This window comes from Theobroma umbraticum, unplaced genomic scaffold, assembly GCF_002168275.2.
Source record: "Theobroma umbraticum cultivar Fairchild unplaced genomic scaffold, ASM216827v3 scaffold_20.0, whole genome shotgun sequence".
Taxonomy (NCBI): domain Eukaryota; kingdom Viridiplantae; phylum Streptophyta; class Magnoliopsida; order Malvales; family Malvaceae; genus Theobroma; species Theobroma umbraticum.
This window is the reverse complement of record NW_018397266.1, coordinates 3665191-3685559: the sequence shown is the minus strand read 5'-3', so window position 1 is coordinate 3685559 and position 20369 is coordinate 3665191. Positions and strand designations below refer to the sequence as shown.

The 20369-nt window shown below is 36.3% G+C and overlaps 5 protein-coding genes across 5 annotated transcripts; 2 read left to right on the top strand and 3 right to left on the bottom strand.

Annotated features, from left to right (window-relative positions):
- Nucleotides 1–6: 6 nt before the first annotated feature.
- Nucleotides 7–3476, top strand: LOC110423256 (Ribonuclease inhibitor). Its single transcript, XM_021437420.2, has 2 exons — nucleotides 7–1109; nucleotides 1936–3476. The coding sequence occupies exons 1-2, from the start codon at nucleotides 174–176 to the stop codon at nucleotides 2488–2490; spliced, it is 1491 nt and encodes a 496-aa protein (XP_021293095.1). The 5' UTR covers nucleotides 7–173; the 3' UTR covers nucleotides 2491–3476.
- A 454-nt stretch (nucleotides 3477–3930) lies between these two features.
- On the bottom strand, nucleotides 3931–4696 carry LOC110423523 (uncharacterized). The gene has a single exon (XM_021437741.2). It carries the CDS (start codon nucleotides 4599–4601, stop codon nucleotides 4416–4418), a length of 186 nt encoding a protein of 61 aa, XP_021293416.1. The 5' UTR covers nucleotides 4602–4696; the 3' UTR covers nucleotides 3931–4415.
- A 503-nt stretch (nucleotides 4697–5199) lies between these two features.
- On the bottom strand, nucleotides 5200–7507 carry LOC110423032 (Restriction endonuclease, type II-like superfamily protein). The gene is made up of 2 exons (XM_021437129.2): nucleotides 7135–7507; nucleotides 5200–6254 (listed from the first exon to the last, which is right to left on the bottom strand). The coding sequence occupies exon 2, from the start codon at nucleotides 6217–6219 to the stop codon at nucleotides 5284–5286; it is 936 nt and encodes a 311-aa protein (XP_021292804.1). The 5' UTR covers nucleotides 6220–6254; nucleotides 7135–7507; the 3' UTR covers nucleotides 5200–5283.
- Nucleotides 7508–7842: 335 nt separating this feature from the next.
- On the top strand, nucleotides 7843–12868 carry LOC110423031 (trihelix transcription factor GT-1-like). Its single transcript, XM_021437128.2, has 5 exons — nucleotides 7843–8773; nucleotides 9907–9945; nucleotides 11281–11412; nucleotides 11668–11892; nucleotides 12354–12868. The coding sequence occupies exons 1-5, from the start codon at nucleotides 8227–8229 to the stop codon at nucleotides 12554–12556; spliced, it is 1146 nt and encodes a 381-aa protein (XP_021292803.1). The 5' UTR covers nucleotides 7843–8226; the 3' UTR covers nucleotides 12557–12868.
- A 554-nt stretch (nucleotides 12869–13422) lies between these two features.
- MAD2 (DNA-binding HORMA family protein) lies at nucleotides 13423–15061 on the bottom strand. Its single transcript, XM_021437583.2, has 7 exons — nucleotides 14782–15061; nucleotides 14659–14674; nucleotides 14434–14564; nucleotides 14169–14289; nucleotides 13972–14075; nucleotides 13770–13891; nucleotides 13423–13676 (listed from the first exon to the last, which is right to left on the bottom strand). The coding sequence occupies exons 1-7, from the start codon at nucleotides 14852–14854 to the stop codon at nucleotides 13620–13622; spliced, it is 624 nt and encodes a 207-aa protein (XP_021293258.1). The 5' UTR covers nucleotides 14855–15061; the 3' UTR covers nucleotides 13423–13619.
- Between the last annotated feature and the right edge of the window lie 5308 nt (nucleotides 15062–20369).

The following is a 20369-nucleotide window of genomic DNA, read 5'->3' as shown; positions in this document are numbered from 1 at the left end:
GTTCTTGTTTATCTCCTAACCCTGCGAAAGAACCAAAAAAAGAAAAAAGGAATAAAATTAGGAAGAAGAGAAATTTTTGGGGTTTGCATATAAAAAAGATCTTTAGGGGTTTGGTTAAAATTATTACATATATTGAGGATAGAAAGATTGGGGAGTTTGTTGTATATAGAACAATGGCGTTGAATTTTTCCCATCGGCCGATCTTTCCTGCTCATTTGACTGAAGATAATCTGGTTTCTCCTATGAGGATTGCAAATGGATACCTTGTCGAAGGTATTCCAGAGAAGAATGGAGATGGGTTTTCGAAATCATGGCATTTGAACTGTGAGGTGGAAGATTGCTTTGATTATGGAAGGGATAGGAGTGGTGAACGATGTGGTTCTCAGGAGTCTGTTTCTAATGACATTCTTGATCTTTTGCCATCGGATCCTTTTGGAATGGATATCACCACTACTTTCACTGCGATTACTGGTTGGCTGGAGGATTTGGAAGTTGATTATGGCCGTTATGTGAGAGATGAGGTGGGGACTGGTGATGGGAGTTATCAGTTGTTTGCGGGATTGAATTTTATTTGGAACAATGCCATGAGGTTCCAAACATTCCCTGGAAGCATGGGGTTTGAATGTAAAGGTAGTGTTTCTGGTGGATTTGGTGGGTGTTCTCAGGTGAAGGAAGGAGAGCATGTGCCTGGTGGTGCTGGTCTTGGATCGGCTTGTAATGTAGAGGACATTTTTGCTTTTGGGAATGAAGATTTGGTTTCTGTTGATCAGGAAAATGAAGAATTTCAAGATTGTGAGGTTTGTTCTGATGGAGATGAAGGAGCTCCTCATGAAGCTTTGATTTTGGCCCTCGGTTATCTGGGTGTACGGGATCTTTTTGCTGTTGAAAAGGTCTGCACATCTCTCCGATATACAGTTCAGAATGATCCCCTTTTGTGGAGGAGTATTCACATAGATCAGCCACTGAATGAGAAGATTACTGATGATGTTCTTTTGCAAATAACTAGTAGGGCTCAAGGTAGCTTGCAATGCTTGAGCCTGGTAGATTGCCAAAGGATTACTGATGAGGGCCTAAAGCATGTGGTTGAAAATAATCCAAAACTAATAAAGGTTAGTTTGTTGCTTTGAAACATTGATTTGCATGTGGATTTCTGAATCTTGGGTTTTATTGTTACCGTGTTACAAGTGTATTTGCTCATGCTCTGATGATTGCATATATAGGAATTATATAAGCTTGAATATAAGACTGAAGATGCTTTCATGATGTAATGTGAATTAATCTTTTATGTGTCGGCAGAGTGATGTTGCTATCTACTTTCTGATCTTTGTGTTGTTGTACCAATGCTGATTGTGAATATTTTAAGCTGAGAAATAGTTTCTTCCTTTATAGAGTCATGTGAGAAAGGTACTATGTGGTAGTTTGCGTGTGTGTTTTCTACTTGAGCAACATATATGTGTAGGTCCACTGCAGTTCTTTGTGGTGCTTCAGCTGTTGCGTAAACCAACATCAATATGATCAAACTGAACTTGTCAAAGTTAATGTAAAGTTTGTTGGATTAAAGCTTTTTAGCTTCTATGTGGCTAACGTAATCTAACTATAAGTTGAAATCAGAGATGTGCATTTCAATGCTATGATATATTTAGGAAATTTATGTTGAGGGCTGTTTTAATGCACGGAAAACCTAAGGTTTGGAAGAAACAAACAGATATTTCAGCTGGTGTTGTGTGAGTACAAGCTTGTGAAGCATTTTTAAAACCTAATTGGGAAAACTTCAGGATTGACTCTGTTTACTATGGGCATAGAATTTTTAAGTATAGTTGCTGTAAGTATGAAATATTTTGGTTTAGTTTAATATATTTGTTTGACATTTTTATATTTAGATTATACGTCTTTCTTTTCTACTGTAAGCTGCTAAATATTTTTCCTTCCTTGTAGCTGAGTGTACCTGGATGTACAAGATTAAGTATTGAAGGTATTTTGAATAGCCTGAAGGCTTTGAAGTCTATGGGCACACAAGGGGTGAAGCATTTGAGGATTGCTGGTGTCTATGGGGTGACACCGAAGCATTTTGAGGAGCTGAAGTTCCTGTTGGGCATGGACAACCAGATTCAGCAGATTGTGCACAAGCCGCATTTTTATAACAGAGGAAATTTCTATCTCTCTTGTGATGATGATCGTGCCATTGATATTGAAATGTGCCCAAGATGCCATAACATGAGGCTTGTTTATGATTGTCCTGCGGAGGGTTGTCAGCAGAAAGAGCATGCTGCACAGTTATGCAGGGCATGCACTCTTTGCATAGCACGGTGTGTTCAGTGTGGTCGGTGCATTAATGACAGTGAGTATGAGGAAACCTTTTGTCTGGAGTTGCTTTGTTCAGATTGTTGGAAGCTACAACTGGTGAAGTGCCAGGAGAAGCAGAATGGGATGATTGGCCCATCAAACTTACCTGCTCTCCAACAGACTGGCAACCTCAATCTCCATGGCTAGACTGAATTGTTTACACATTTTCTGGTTTCTAAACATGGTTAAGATGTTGCGTTTGTGATAATTCAAGGCAGCCGGACAGCGATGCAAAGATTATGGTACCATTTTATCTTTGTTATTGCCTTTTTAATCTGCTAACAGTTTAAATTTGGGTGAGCCATATGGTCCTCTTGAGCCAAGGTTTGGTGATTTTTGGAGAAAAGCGGGAAAAGAAGATAAAAATCTTGGGCTGCATGTGTTGTCCAAGATGAATAATCTTTTTTCTGTGGTTTCTATAGTTGGGCATTGTCACTTGGTTGACATATTTGTGTTTGCTTGTGGATGGTCAATGCTGAAGTTGGGTGTGACATGACCTTGTGTAATTATGTGCTGTCAAGAGTAGGGTGGAAAGTGTGAGTCGTCAACTTGAACTTTTGGCCTCTCTGTTGCTGGAGGAATTTGCTGTGATCCATCATGTTGCAAGGCAGGCCATGCTTCAAGGATTATCTCACATGGTTCTGAGTGGGGTCTGTTTACGGCACCTTTCCACTCTGAGTTGGGAAATCTAGGCAGCTGTATGCAATATTTGTTCCCTGGATCCTGGCTTGTTTCTTTAATAATTGGAATTTATCTTTATATTCCACCATGTGATTGGAATTAGGAACGATACAATGGTACTTGTTTCTTCCTTGGTTATGAGGAAGACATATTCTATTGTTTGATGTAAAATTTAGACGTTTGCTTCCCCTTAACATGTTGGAGTGTATTGGGCATCACAGAATAGTGTGCTGCCCAAATGTAAGATGTGAAGTGGGATGTTGTAAAATAAAAGGTTTACTTAAGCATCTATTGCGTTTTCTACAACTAAATTATTTGGAAGAAGTCTAGTGTGAGTCCAATTAGGGTAGGATTCTAATCAATGCTAGTTAGTTCAACTTATTTGTTTTGAGTTTTGGAAGTGTAGGAGAGAGAAGTCAAAGCTGTGAATTTGTATGACTTCCAGTATCATACAAATATTGAGATTGTTAGTAAGTCCCAATGTAGATAGGTTGCAGTGTTTTGTGAGGCAATATTAGCAGACAGACAGCTTTCCTCTGGAGATGCTTCTCCTACCTGGAAAGGTGCTTCTTGTCCGGTCTCTATAGAGCCTAATAACCCAATTCATATCAACAACTCTAATCTCTTCGGCTTGCTCGTTCTGCATTTGATATTGGGATTTAAATGTGGTTTATTTGTTTCTTTCTACAATATAAAATTTGTGCAACTTCAAACATATGCCATAACTCCATTTGTTTTGAAAAACTTTCAAATTGTAAGGGCCAATGCAATACTATAGCCGGCTCTGGTTTATTCGCAATCCTATTCCCTTTTCATAAATCTCCTTTCAGTCTAGAAGAATTTAAGTCCATTTCCCATCCGCATGTAACAGCAAAACCCTTATTAATGTACGTTGATTCTCTGTCGATGACATGTTCAAAGCCTAGAGATTTACCCATAAAAATATAGCAAGCCAAGACAGGGTCAATCAACACATTGATGCATGTCCCTCTGGGAGCATCAGCTTAATTATGAGCAGATACAACAAAACACACATAACCAACAAATAAATCCTAATACCTGAAAAAGAGAGAGAGAGAGAGAGAGATGCATTGAGTGTTATCTTCTCCTTTTTGATTTTCACATTCCTCAAAAGTAATGAAACATATGGAATCAAATGAAAGATGAAAAGAAGGAAACTAGTAAAGAAGACGTTATGATCTTTCTTTTCCTTTTGAATCAAGAGGGGTTGGGGTTGCAGAAATTAGATAAATTCCATCATTGAATCAAGCCGGGAGTTAAATTCCATCATTGAATCAAGCGGGGAGGTGGTAAGAGCTGTAACAAAAAGACAATAAGAATGAGGTCGAGGTTGAAGGATCCATGGAGGAGCACAGCAGATGATCTGCTTCTTATTTGCAGTCATCTTTTTGCTGAGATTTCTTACGTAGTTCTTTCATCCATTTGAAACTTAATATTGACTTGCTAAACTTGCTCTTGCTGGAACCTTCCTTCTTCTTCTTGTTGTCGGATGCTCGTGGTGAAGGGTCAGGGTTGTTGTAGTCCCATTGATCAGCCCAGGATAACCCAGAATCCATCTCTCCTTTCTTTCTCTTATCTCTTCGGTATTAATTGCTTAAATGCTTTTAGATCAGCAATGTTAATAATTTACCCTCCTGTTTGACTGGAGGAGACAGACAAGCATAGGCAAGTTTGGCCAAAGTTAGTTATTTTTGGGTGTGCAGCATTAGAAATTTCTCTTTTAACGGCCATTTTGCTTGTTTTAGCCAGCAGTTTGACGTTGTTGTTTCTTTTTCGTTTGATTGGAGGTTCACATTGCTTTCATTCTGGCTATAGAAATCAGTCTTCCAGGGTTAACTCCACCAGTTATTTTGGGGAACAATGTTGTCCTTCACAAATCTATTTTGACTGAATCTCTACAGCAAGCAATGACAGGTTCAACCATGAACTATATATAGAAGATAGAAGGGAAGACGTTTGGCAGAGGACTAATTTTAACATGTTTTAGTCATAATATATATCATATGGCCCCTCTTTTGCAAGGCAAAAGATATGAAACAATAACACTGGTCTATTTTTACTCCCTGAATGCGTTACCAGGAACCAAATTGCGAAAACTTTATGGACTACATGTAGATCAGAACTAAACCATTTACAATCTATGAGGAATCATGGTTCAATGGAATTATAAGTATACAATTGCCACTAGAATGCCGATCCCCAAATATATGGGGTAAAATTAATAACAATTTAGGACCATCATCTATAAAATTCAATATGACCTGCAATCTCCCTACATAACATCTTTGCTCCACTAGCTAACTTTATGCTCTTAGAAATTGCAAGACCTGTCTGCTTGTGAGTAGATGCAGGCTCATATGCCTTAGCCTTCTCTTCCTTACCCAACAAGAGGGCCTCCCTAGCAGGTATTACATTTCCCCACCAAAATTCTCGTAAAATGCCATGTATAAGATCCCAATAACTGCGTTCTCTATGCACGCGGAATATTGTGCTTCCATTTGGGGTCCAACAATACAAATCAACCCATTCCCTGTCCATTATCTCCATTTGACCCTGAACCTGAGGCATGTAATAAAATGGCATAGTTGACCATGGCAGAGCAGTCTCAGGTTTGCCTTTGTTGTATGGACACTTTACTTCCAGGATGCCACCTCCTGGAAAGCAACCAAGAAGACCATCTGGAGATGCACCAAGCCAATCAAACTGCTCCTTTGAATGGATAGCAAAACCTAATGAGCTAACCTCACGACCCGTGATACTTCTGTACCGCTCAATAGCTGCTGCTTCATTGAGCACACCCCACTCCATAGCACAGTTCTTAGAAGATTCTATAGCCTGCGTTTCTGATGCAAATACTTTTTCATGCCAGAGCTCAGAGCGGCGCTTTCCTTTCCAAAAGCCCAAAGCAGTACTGAAGGTGCTTGTGGTCAACTTGTTCCTACGAAGGGCAAACCATTCATCTGAGCGTTGAGGTGCATCAAATGGGGTGAGATTGATAGCTAGCACTAGTGATGATGGAGAACGAACAATGAGAGGGGTGGCTGGAGAGGTATGTGTTACGATGTTGGTGGAAAGGGTTCTTCGATATCCATTTCTCCACCTTCTGCTCATGGACAAGGGAACCACAGCTTTACGGTGAATGGCACAAAATTTAGTCACGTAGCAATTACTCATTGTGAAGGAACCAGGCTGTGGATAGCTGCTTTATTCTGATACATGATCCAACAAAAGCCATGCAAATTTTAGATGCATCCAGTTTCAGGACCAAAAGAGAGAAACATAATTAGATAGATTTCCTCTATAAAATTCTGTTTATCAAAAAGGTAGACATGAATGAAAAGCATTAAAAAGAGAAAAAAAAAACAGAAAAACATAATCTAAAATAGTAGACAATAAGTTGGTTACAAATCCATAGCACAGTAAATACTTATCAAAAAGATTCAAACCCACTTTCTAATCCTTCAAGAAAAGCACCATATTCTATTCTTGTTAACGAAGCGATTATTATCTCATCTTGGTGGAGGAAAAGGAAACCCAAAAATATTTTTTAACACTGAGTTAATCTGAACTTGGCTATTCTTTACATTTATGTTTACACAACAGAAACAACAGAACTTTCAAAAACCAAAGACATCAAACAGGAAGCCTCTTAAAACTACTTGCACAAGAGTGGCTTGTGATAATTTCTTTTCTAACAATGCAACCACTTCGCTCCAGGCAATTGCATCCTGTAAGTAACTAGTCAGGTTATACATGTAAATTGTAAGCTTTTCCGACCCAGAAGAATAAAAACCTGAATTTTTCATACAAAATCGTATGACTCAAATAAAAATATAAAATAACATTAGGAAGCAAAGTCACCATTTTCCCACTCCAAGCTAAATTCACAGACAGGTAAAAGAAACCCGTGAAGCAGAAGGGGCAAGCAGCATTCTTCTCCTTCTGCTTCTTCCATCAGACAATCAAAATGGGCATCAATCAAATAGAAAACGTAACTCCACCTCTACCACAAAACTCACATAGAACCCAGCAAACCCATCATTTCCACATTAAAGAAACAAAATGGCCAAGAGGTGTTTGATCATATACCTGAAGGAGAACTTGAGTTGCTAAATAAGACTGAAATAGGAGCTGAAAGAATGGCTATGGGTGTTTTAAAAACAAAACATGGGTTCTTTCTTAATTTAAAGCAATCGAATTCAATCAGCTTGACCAATATAATTGGGTTGTAACCATGGCCTTTCCTGGTTTTTTTAGGGTTTGGCTCCACCAACGAAGACCGGAGCTAATAAAATGAAGGGGGAAGAAAGCGAGCACTTGAAGAACGCAGGCACCGTTTTATTATGTTTCTTCTGAAACGGCGTCGTTCTGTAATCCGGAGCTAATGATGGAATATTGGAATTTACTTGTATTTTCATTTCAATCCCAAAGGTCCAATCCTTTTGAAGCTCAAGCCAGGGCATGTAGTTGCAGTAGGAAGTTTTGTCAATATATGTACTTCCGTTCCGTTTAAGGTAAAGTTGAAACTTTTTTTTATTTTTGCACACAAAATCACCAACTTGAGTTATGCTAGCAGGCTAGCATAGCATTCAATATTTTTATATTTGGTAATGTGGCAGGCAGTATTAGTTTGTTGCTCAACCTTATACTTAGAAATATAATAATAACAACATTAAATCAAGGTATCAAATTGAGTGCTTCAATCAATCAAGCAAACAATTAAAAAGGGTACTTTTAATTTAGAAGTAACGACATGTGATTCTCATTATCAAATGTAACTTTGTCCTTGACAACAATTCCCCTAAAGGAAAACAAGGATTGGATAGAGTCGAGACAGAAAGGCCACGACGCAACGCGACGCAACGCAAATGAAAAACAACGGCCAAAGGCAAAGAGAAAGAAAGGACGAGTCCACTTTCTGCTTATTCCTCTTTCTCCGCTAATCATACACTCATCACTTCCCAAGCTTTTACTTGACGCTCTCTTCTTCTAGCTTTGTCTCCCTCTGCTGAATCTTAAAGAAACAGCCATCGAATAAAATCAAATCGCCATGATTTCACTTCTCCTTCTCCTTGTCAAAACCCTCACTCTTTTCAACTCGTAAACCCGTCAGCCCAACCAAATTTATACCCTGCAAGTACAAAGAAGAAAAACCCATTTCCATTTAGATTCAATTCCGCCATGTACTTATCGGAGAAGCCCCGCCCAATAGACTTATACAAAGAGGAAGGTCCTGCCACCGCCCGGGACATGATCATCGAGGTCACCACCAACGGGGATTTACCACCTCATCACCACCCTCCTCCTCTCCAACAACAGCAACAGCAAATGATCCTTGGTGACAGCAGCGGCGAAGACCCAGAAGTCAAAGCCCCCAAGAAACGAGCTGAGACCTGGGTCCAAGACGAAACCCGAAGCCTTATCAGCTTCCGAAGGGAAATGGACGGCCTTTTCAACACATCCAAATCGAACAAGCACTTGTGGGAGCAGATATCGGCTAAGATGAGAGAGAAAGGGTTCGATCGATCGCCGACTATGTGTACAGACAAGTGGAGGAACCTGTTGAAGGAGTTTAAGAAAGCTAAGCATCAAGATAGAGGGAGTGGGTCAGCTAAGATGTCTTACTATAAAGAAATTGAAGAGATTTTAAGGGAGAGGACAAAGAATGCGTATAAGAGCCCAACTCCTCCCCCGAAGGTGGATTCCTTTATGCATTTCGCTGATAAGGGTATGTGCTATTTGTTTGAGGTTTTTTTTTTTTTTTTGCCATTTAAAAGATGGAATTTTATCGAATCATTGTTGGGTTGTAAATGGATGATGATGGGTTTTCTTTTGTTGAAGGCTTGATTTGGATTTAAAAGTATGCTTTTGGTTAATATGAATTTGACGGATTTTCAATGCAAATACCAATGTCGTAGCTTTATACATAGACTGCTATAATTTTTGAAGTTGTAAAATTACTTCCTAAAGTGACTTAATATGGTTTTATGAATTGTGGTTGAAAAAGGAAAAAGGAGAAGAAATTATTTTTGGTTCTTTACCTTTAGGAGTTTCTTTGATTGGAAATGACTTTGACCGAGTAGGCTTTTGTTTTCATCAATGGTTGTAGTGAGTGCTTTAGAAGAAGGCTTGTCGCAGTCTTGTACCCTTATGAAATTTGGTACTTATAAAATTGCTGCTTTTAAATGATATCTTTATTGCTGAGTTTGGGTGGGTAAATACTTAACATGTATTATATCTACTTGTGAAGCAAAGTGTCATGTCTAAAGAACAAATTAGTGATTTAAATATGATATGTAGTTCATGGTACTTGAAGCATGAATTATGCTGAGCAGAACATGAATGAGTTTTCTGCAAAGCAAACTTCAAGATATGACATAAAGGCAGTAGCTTATCTTGTTTCCTTAAAATTTAGAGTACCACCTGTTAATAAGAACAGGGAGCAGTATGTTGATATATTAAGAATTCAAATCTTATTTTGGAAGACATAATTATCTATGTACAGTCTATTGATTTCCTCTTTATTGTCTTATGCGGTTGCAACCATTTTTCAATAGCTTTATTCCACATGATACATAGTTTTCGCCTGGTTTGTCTTAAGCAGAAATAATACCTTCCTGTTACATATCACTTCATGAAAGCAGTACATCAGTTTTAGCCTTCCACTTATGAAGATTTCAATGTCTATCTCTCTCTATCTTTAGGTAGAAGAGAGGGGGGGGGGGGGGGGGGTTTTCGTTCATGTATGCTACCTGATTGATAGCTGTATTGTTTCTATATTCAACTTGCAACATATATTAAGTCATTATTTCTATTATCGTGACATTAATAATCGTCACCAATGTGGTTTGACTCTTGCAGGTTTTGAGGATACTGGCATATCATTTGGTCCTGTTGAAGGTATGTTGTTGTAATTTGAGTTTGCTGAGTTCTGGTTTTTCTTGATTTTTTTGTTGCACTCATTTAAAAGCTTGTAGTAATATTTTTCCTTGAGTTAATTTGGGTAAATCACTGAATATATTGGATGCAAAGGCATTAATCTTATCAACCCTATATACCTCATCAACTTCTTACGTGGATTTAGGAGCTTTATGAGGCATAATCTGAGAAGAGCATAACTATCTTGAAAAGAACTCCTACTTGCTGAGCACCAAGTTATGTGCATATTTTTTGTAAGACCAGCGCTGTTACCTGTCATATTAATCAGTAATCAGGCAATCTTTAGATACTGTCACCCTCATTTATTTCATTAGTTAAGCTGGATATATTATTTTGAACTTTAACTGAACAGCCAATGTTTTGTTTTTTTCTCAGTAACCTCTCGTTTCAGCATTGAAAAAATATTTCATGAAGCCAAGACACCTCAGTGGACATCCTTGCTTGTTTATTTCCCTTCATTCTCAATCTCTTGCAGTGAATCCTGACCTTAGCCTTCTCCCATCCAGGATAAGTTCTCCTGAGAGTGAAATAGTTCTGTGCTGATAGAAACCCATGTTGGTTATCCATACTGTCTTACTCTTATACCATGCTTATTTCATGGAGTGCGCAATTAGTATCTGATGGTGACTTTCTTCCTAACAGTGTCTTTGCCTAGAGCGCCATTAACATTTCTAGACAGTCGAAAGGATTTTCATCATATCTGCCCTTATGTTTCCATATTAAAGATTTTGTATGTCTGCATGTGGCTATAAGTGTTTTTTGTGCCCCAAAAGCTTATGGGTTTGGCAATCTTTAGCTGCATCCAATGGACATGCTTTTATTAGGGGCATACACTATGTGAAATGTGGTTTATTGAATGTTAACTTTTGTGGATATAATTTAAATTAGGGAGCTTCAAACAAAAAAAATTTAATTTAGTGAACGTCGTCTGCATCTACCATGGGTCATAAGCCTGCAATCTATTTTTATGTGGTGGATATGGTTATACAATCTTATGCCTTCAATTAAATTTCAATCTCAATGGACTTTCTATTTTACTGGGAATAGTTAGAATGGATGGTTAAACAAGAAATGCACATCAATTGTGCATGTTCATGCTTTTCCACGCTGAACCAACAGTGAAGTCAAAATGAAAAATTATGTATTCTACAGAATTGCTGCCTAATCGTTACTGAACATTGAAGTGTCTTTCATCTATTGATATAGCATACTTGCTTTGTTTTCCATGTTGCTTTTTCTCTCAAATTTTCTTAAAAAGTTATGCATTTCCTTCTGTTTATGCTTTCTCGTGTGTAGCAAGCGGCAGGCCAACACTTAATCTTGAAAGACGTTTAGATCATGATGGGCATCCGCTTGCTATCACCGCAGCTGATGCAGTTGCAGCCAGTGGAGTTCCTCCTTGGAATTGGAGAGAGACCCCTGGAAATGGTAAGTTCTGTGAATTAGATTTTTTCTGAATCAATTTGACCAAAATATATGATGGTTTTGCATGTAGCATCACAATGTTCAGGTGTTTTGGTGGTGCATCATGGGCACATTGTCCTTCTTGCTTAAATGAATGTCATCATGGCAAACTCTCTTGATTATGAGCCTTTGGCTCCCAGTCTTGTCCGCGATGCAAATTTAATCCTTATGGAAATCTGTATATTGACTTCTCATTCTCTTTCACACCCTTTTTGGTAGGTGGGGACTGTCAATCATATGGGGGAAGGGTTATAACTGTCAAGTTTGGGGACTACACCAGAAGGATCGGTATAGATGGTACTGCAGATGCCATCAGAGAGGCAATTAAATCTGCTTTTAGATTGAGAACTAGGCGTGCATTTTGGTTGGAGGATGAAGACCATATAGTTCGTAGTCTTGACAGGGAAATGCCTCTAGGGATTTATACTCTCCACCTTGATGAAGGTAACATTGACATGCATGCAGTTTCTACTTTCTGCAACCATTCTTACAAAAATTTCTCAAGTACTGATTTCATAAAAATATAATGGATGAAAGATACAGCTCTGAATGATGTAATAATCTTCTATCATCTATAAAGTATGGGCAAGGGTAAGGCTATGGATGGTTAACCCTCCCAAGATCCCACAATGTGAGAGCCTTGTTCATTGGGCCACTCTTTAACATTGTGATCTGTTGTCTATTAATCTGAAAGAGATATAGCCTGTACTTGATAGTGCAGAGTTGTTTTCACATGAAATATTACATAGCACAAACTCCAACAACCTTAAGCCAAGGCCTTCATTTGGCTATCAAACATACCTCGTGCTTATCGCAACAGACAACATATGTTTTATCACTGGAAGAAGCGAATAACAAGAAAGGTACTTATTTTTCTCTGTTTATGTTCAAACTCCTGCATTCAGGTTTGGCCATAAAAGTGTGCCTCTATGATGAGTCAGAACATATACCAGTCCACACAGAGGAGAAGATTTTTTACACAGAAGATGATTACCGTGAATATCTGGCCCGCAGGGGCTACACAGGTCTCAGGGAGATTGATGGGTACAGAAACGTTGATAATATGGATGACCTTCGAACTAATGCTATATATCGAGGTGTGAGCTGAAAGCTGGCACATCTTGCTTGCAAAAATGCAGTGCTCTCGAGAGGCTATAATAAAGATGCCTAGTCTTGACATAAGTGTGCACGTGACATTCTGATATTTGCTTCTGGTGCTTATGAAGATTGTGATTATGTTCCAGTTAGGGCATACTAATCCTGAACCCTATAACTGAGCTGTTTATAGCATGTTGTATAATGTTTCTTCTTAGGCCACGAATCAATACAGTTTCTTTTAATGTTGCCATGACGCCCCTGCTTGTAAATACAGATAAAAACAATGTATTTCTAGTTTTTCAATGTTGCCAATTCTACAGCAGTTGATTGCAGTCAGCAACTTAACTTGAACTCCAGTTTTGAGAATTTATATTGCTTTTGGTTGTCTTTGATAAGATTGCATAATGAAACCTTAGTTTTCAAGTGCATGGTACAAAACCTTAGTTTTCAAGTGCAGCTCCAATTTGCCTGTGGTACATGTGATATTAGATTATATAAAATGTAATATTTTTTTATCTCATAAATTTTACTTGATTCACCTTAACATTCAAACTCGAAACTTTGTCTAAAGCCCCTAGAAGTGACACTAAAAGGACGATCTGGCTGTATTTAACCAATAATATGATGCGATAGCAGAAAGAGCTGAAAGCGCATTTCAGTCAAAAAATTATTTTCACGGGGTCTGTACTTGAAACCTGGAATGTAAAAATTCCCTGCTAGAGCTTTTCATGGTAACAATGCATGGTTAATTTGGACAACCAAATAAATTGTGATTCAACATGTACTAATTGATTATCTGCTGTTTGACTTGTTGATTGATTATAGAAGTATAATAGCAGAGATACACTTGAAATTCTTGGGCACTAGGTCAACACATTTGAAAGATTATGTTACTTTCATTCCAACAATTCACAACCATACAAGATCAGACCCAAAAACACCCAGTACATCATTCTTTACCTTCTTTCATAGCAATCTTGGAACTATGTGAATAGATGATTCACAGATTATAATAAACCCAACAGTCAAGAAGGACATATATTGCAGTAGAGAAAAAAAAGGTTCAATCACTCCTACTGTTCGTCCCAGTCATCATTCTTGTATGATACAAGAGTGTCAACCTTGTGTATCTGCATAACCCAACATAAAAGTACTTAGAAGCAAAATAAAATTTTGTCCTCAATTTCCATTACTGTAACTAGATTTTCTTACTGCAACATTACCTTGGTATCAAAGGAATGCAACTTCACCATTTGAGGATTTGCAATCAACTTGGGGTCACTCTCAATCCAAGTGAATGGCACTGCCACATCTTTATCGGTGTATGCTAATACATCAAATACACCTGGAAGAATAAGCAATACAAAGTGAGACATCTGGTGAGGAAGAAAATAATACGGCTTTTTAATCAGATATCTCTCTTACATGGTTCATCAAGGCATGGCAAGTAAGTAATGCTCGAGGCAATCTGTCTCATGATTGCCTGTATTTCTCGCATAATTTCCTTGTCACTCTTTTCCCTTGACACACTGCAATCAAAGACAAACAAAGCATCAATGAAATCCATCTCACATCAGAAGTAATTACATCTGTGAAGTAAAAAGATCATCATCAAATATTACCCTTTCTCAACAACCTCACTATCAGTCTCAATGCTAAAATTCCACCTCTCCAAGACCTCATTGGTTGCCTTGCTCATTATAACCAACACAACCCTCTGTAGCTTCCCAGCTTCCAGCCATTCTTTCCCAACAATTTCAACATCAAATTAAGTCATCAGCAATTTCATTTGCAGAATGTTGGGAAATGATTAATATAGATTTAAGTTTATCACATTTTCCAACATCTTTTATAAGCAACCAAGAATATACCAAAACAGAGATTTACCAGAAAGCTGAGCTGTCAGGTTAGTAATGAAGGATTTAACACCTTCATCTTCAGTAAGCAACATTGGAAGCCCATATTTCTTCACTCTCACAAAACTTTCTTCTGGATAAACCCCTCGATTGTACAGAATGCTAAACAATTATGAAATCAACATCCACTAGCTTCAGAAAATAAATAAGAAAACAAGGACAAGAAACCCAGAAATAAGCATCCACTCATTTTTACCTATTCGCTGCATATCCTGGAAAAAAAAAAAGAAAGAAAAGAGAAATCAGCCAAAATTTCTCAAAAAACTCTAAAAAACCCAAAAAGGGTAAAAAAGAAAGTTACGTTTGGGAAATCACATACCAAAGAACTCGCTTACAATTGCCGCTGAGCCTCGAAGAGTGATTATATCTTTGGCAATTGTTCTTGACGCCATTGGACTTCTTTCTACGATCAAAGCTTCTTTCGGATTTGAAGCGAAGCCTACTTAAAAAAAATTCTCTGTTGTAATTGCTAAAATCAGTAGAAAGGGTAAGCGGAATCAGCGATTCAGGAAGTAGATAATTAGGTTTGAATTAGATGATATGGATTATCGGTGGTGAGTTTTCAAGAAATAAGGGTTTGAGAAAAAAAAATTGAATGAAAGGGCCAACAAAGCAGAGTAACGGCTAGTTTCCTGGAGCCAACGGTAACTTTTCAAATTGCGCCTTTAACGGTAAGAAAGTCGGTCCGCTTTTCTTCTGTTTCCGGTGTTTTTATTTGTAAGACACGAATGGTACGGCCACATAGCATAATCTGTTTGGCTCCCGTTAATTTCTTTCTATATCTTTTAAGCCAACATTTCAAAGAGACCAAAGTCGTGTGTGTTATCGGGTTATATTAAGACAATGTCATCGGTTATTATTCTTTTTATATACTTATTCCAAGAATTCTATCGCCACCCATTTTTATTTAAATGTAATTAATCCTTAATTAAATTCTTATTTTTAACAAAATTTTAAATTTAACTTATATTCATTAAAAGTAATAAGTTTCCATTTATGAAATAAATTTAAATTCGAGAGTATGATTAAGTATGGAACAAATATTAATACCCTCATCATTGATTTAAAAAATAATATTAATCAATCATGTATTATCTTAAGTTTATTTTAAAATAACCCTCAGACTTAAGAAAAGCCTCACAAAAATCCCAAACCAAAACCCTAATCCTCTGCCCGTTTCTTTTTTGGGTTGTTGTTTTTGTGGCTTTTCCTTTTTCGGTTTTGGTTTTCATTATTATTTGGGCTTTAAAATCCAAAAGACTCAAAAGTTCAAATGGTCAAAAAATCTAAGTGGTTTAAAATTTCAACCGAGTTGAGCCCAATAGATCTTTGTAAAGTAAATCCAATTAGCAATTTAAATTACCATCTTAATTAAAAAACCAGGCCTTTGACAATTACTAAAGTGCACTTCAAACTCAATGAATTAACCTTAAAAAATATGTATAATAGGTGAAAAAAAGCCTATGTTTATATGCACTTTGTTTCTTATTGATATGAGATTCATGACTTTACACTAATTTGATTGTACCTCAAACCAGTGTATCAAGTCCGAATTTGTAATCTTACACTGGTATGGGTATACTCCGAGTCTACCTCAACCCTTGTATTTAATCTTACGTCAATGAAAATTTGAGTTTACTTTAATATTACTCGTCATAAACTCACGTTTTCAATTTAAAAACATGTTTGATAAATGGAGAAAGATATATATTTCTATATAAAAAACTTACCCTATCTTTTATGGATATAAGATTTGTAATATAAGCTATAATTAAAAATGATTTCAAATATGACCAAGCCTCAAAAGTTAAATAATGGAAATCGAATTAACTGTAAAAATGATTTAACTTGAAATTATTTTTGAAATTCACATTAAACAGTTTTGGACAAATGAGATATTTACGCTAGTAGCTTAATTTTTTTACATGTTTAAAATAGAATTTGTTTTATATGCTTAACTCAATTTTTGTTAATTTCTTGCTCTTTTATCTCATTATTTAAACCAGGCAAACTGTAACGGACACTAACAACAGAGGCATTATTATCTCCTAACACTAAATAATTGTGAGATTAGATATAAAACAATTAAATCTCAATTAATTAAGGCTACCCTTTTCATATCTTCCAGAGCATATATAGGCCCTTAGAATGACAGCTGGCACACATATATGGTTGACCAATCAGAAGCAGATTAAGTTAATTAAGAGCAAATCCACAAAGAATCTTCTTCTTCCTAAGGTGATTTTCTTTCCTTTTGAATCCGCTCAAAGAGTTATATATACCTTATGTAACTACTCCAAGCACATAAATAATACAGAAGCAAAGGCTACAATTTATAAGATAGATATGGACAAGTCTGGTCTTAGCTTGGTTTTTCTGGCTGTTCTAATCTGTGCATCTCGTTAGTTTTTCTTTATTTTCGATCTCTTATTATTGTTATTCTCATACAGCACAAATGTTATCTTTTTTTTTCTTGTGAAATTAAGATGGTAAACAAAAATAATTGGTTGCAGATTGGGAGATGGGAGCTGAGGCAAGGGGTCCGATTATTTCATTTAAATGCAACAAGACTCCTGACTGTGGCGCAGTGTGTTCCAAATGCCCAGCCTGCAAGTGCATTGATCACTTCTGCACATGCCCGACGACCCAGCAGCTTCCTCCATCGGCTGTGAAAGGAACAAATTCATATAATTGAATATGTAATCAAATCACCCCTTGCTTAGATTACAATAAACTTAACTTTCTGGCGAGGATGCAGGGATATATTAGCATGACAGAAAGTTTGTTCTTCTTTTCTTTTTGACTAAATTAATGCATTACCCGAGTAAGTTGATCTATGTGTTTTGTTTATTTTATGATATTTGTTATGTCGTAATATATCTCGATTAAAGAATTGACCGTATTTAGTAGAAAATATTGTAATTGGTAAAGCTTATTTTGTTGGTATTTAAACTTTTGTCCATACCTCAATTTTTCATTGGTAAATTTTTGAGAGAATATTCTGTTAAAAGTTTAGTGAGCAAAACATCTAATCAATCAGCAACTTGAGTAGTCGATATTAAATGGTTTTCATTAAAATTATCGATGGAACTTTCATCGATGATGTCTTTATTTCCACCAATAATGTGATCTCAAATTCTATCCGTAAATTGTTAAAATAGTCGATAATTTTTTAAATTGAAAAATACAAATAATTAATAATTTTAAATATTATAAATATATAAAAAATATTTTTTTTATTTAATAAAAAAAAGAATACTACAATCAATAACAAAATACAAGTTTTTTAAGAATATAAATCTATCTATTAGCATCGTCTCTTAGTCGCGCATCTCATTATTAGAAATGCTAGTTGGCTGCTCTAATCAAGATTCGACATGATCAATCGACCGCATCACGCATTAGAGGATTTGTTGGACACTCAACTCCAAGTTCATTAAACGATTCTCCATTTGGTGCACATTTTCTTTCAATGCCTCGTACACCTCAGGATTTTGTGAAGGATCGAAGCCTAATCTAGTGATTGGCATGAGTCTTCAACTTCATTACCTTTTGTTCTCAAAGTGCTTTATATAGTTCATCCATTATGATTGCATTGAAGGGAATGGTCCTCCCAATGTAATCATATTTGATTCTAACTCCCTTATCAAATGTGATTATATTGGAAAGACCATTCCCTTTAATGTAATCATAATATATAAACAACAATAAAAATACAAAAGGAATGAAATTGAAGACTCATGCCAACCACTATATTAGAAGTCAAAGAAGATGGAGGTAGGCATACATTTGTTTTGTAGAAACACTCATTTTGGCTTTAGACGAATACACAATGTTGTACAAACTTCCAAGAAGGCCTCCCACGATTTGACAATGGTGTCCCATATTCTAAGAAATGCTTAAGCCATTTATCTCCTTTGAAGTTTGTAGAACACTGTGCATCATTAAAGCCCATGATTTGTTTTGTAGTCTTTATTTAATTTTCATTCAAAGATTTCATTGTCAAATGCTTTGGTAAATTTTATAGACCTAACCTACTTACCTCGTATTATTTAACAAATAAAGAATTCGTACTGCTCTGTGGGTTGCTAATAATGTCATCAAGCATACAAATTTCTTCCCTCAATAATACAAATTCCCTATTTGCTAAATAATTTGGGGTAGGTAACTTAATTCCATAGAATTTATGAGTGATGAATTGTGCTGTACTCCTTGAACCCAAACTCTTGACCTACTTCTCATGCTTTGAATATTCAATTGCTTAGACACATGTTGCAAGATCGAACTTATTGATAGAAAATTTCATTGGCAATTAAATAACCTTAGAAGGTTATTATTGACGAAAATTCTATCAATAATTCAGTTGATAAATCAACAAAATTCAATAAAATATTATCAACATAATTTTCGTCAATAATGTAAATGCGTTGTCAATTGATACGATCATCTGAAATTCAGTTGATAAGTTCCTTCAGTAATCATCAACACCAACAGATATGATTGATTGCAATCTTCACACCTTCCTTGTTCATTGCGCGCCATCAATTGCAAGTTACCGATCACTTTTTGACGAAAACCATTTTATCGATAAATTTCAACACTAATCGGTTGGCACTACGTCAATTGTGTTTGATCAAAAATTGATTGATAATCCATTGACATTGCTGACGAAATTTGTTCTGTCGTTCAAATTCGTTTTTTTTTTTTAATGCAACTTTATGGTTGATAATTGTTTAACTCATGCTCACTCGTATTGATTGATTGGTTAAAATGTTAGAAATAATAGACGTCAAAAAAAACAAAGTATATTTATTGCGTGCATGAGAGGACATGCATGTGACATTGCACTAAAATCAAAAGTCATTAAACTGATATAGGCACGAAAGGGGCAGTGCAATTGTCAAAATCATGAAAAACAAAAGATGATCATACCCTTGGAGATCGGGTTGGCATCTGGTATCTGCCAGCTTCAAATAGAATACAAGAATCTCAAAGGCCGAAATTGAAGCAGTGGTCCTCAATGTCAATGTGAATCTTTTTCATGCTATAATGGTGAAACTTGTGCCTTCCTTTTCCCAGTCATAAAAGGGTGTCGACATTGTGTCTTCATTCATTTCCTCACTTCTGTTTACATCTTGTTCCTTCACAGGATAAAGCTTGCTTGCTTGCTTGCAAATCCTTGACTCACACATCGATTGCCATCGTAACAAAATTATCAAGATCAACATCATTGCGATGAGGTGAAATTAATAAATGTATATCTTCGAGAACACTCTTTGTGATTTAATTTCATGCGTATTATAATGACTTATGAAAAACAAATCATATTAATTGGATTATCCCTTAAATAGCTCAAGGAACCAATTAAAAACGTTGGCAAAACATATGTCCATCAAATATTCTTGCATTAAAATCAAATTAATTAAACGCATAATTAGGTTCCAACTTTGAATCATTAATTAAGTCAAACAAAAAAGTTGAACCAACAAGTCCAAAAATTGAAAAAAAAAAAACTTTTAATGTCTTTTAAAAGTCTAATCTTTTTTAGTAATTAGGAGTTCAAAAACTGGTTCTATCCACTAATGAATATTCAGTATGTAAATTATTGAGTATGTAAATTATATGTATGGGGTTATTTATATAATTAAATCAATCCCACTACTGCACCCAGGATTTGTCGTTTTGAACAATGAGGCGCCCCCACGCAGTATGTGCTGTGCTACCTTTGAGAATGATAAACATCCACTTTTTAACAGATTAGTCTAATAGAAAGTGCAACCACTAGCTATTTTGATTTATTTGAGCCCAGAATTTTATTTGTCTGAGTAATACAAAGTTTCAGAATTGAACCTTTCACTAAGAGTTTTTGGTTTTGGCCAAGAGACAAGACACCCCAGAGTTGGATAA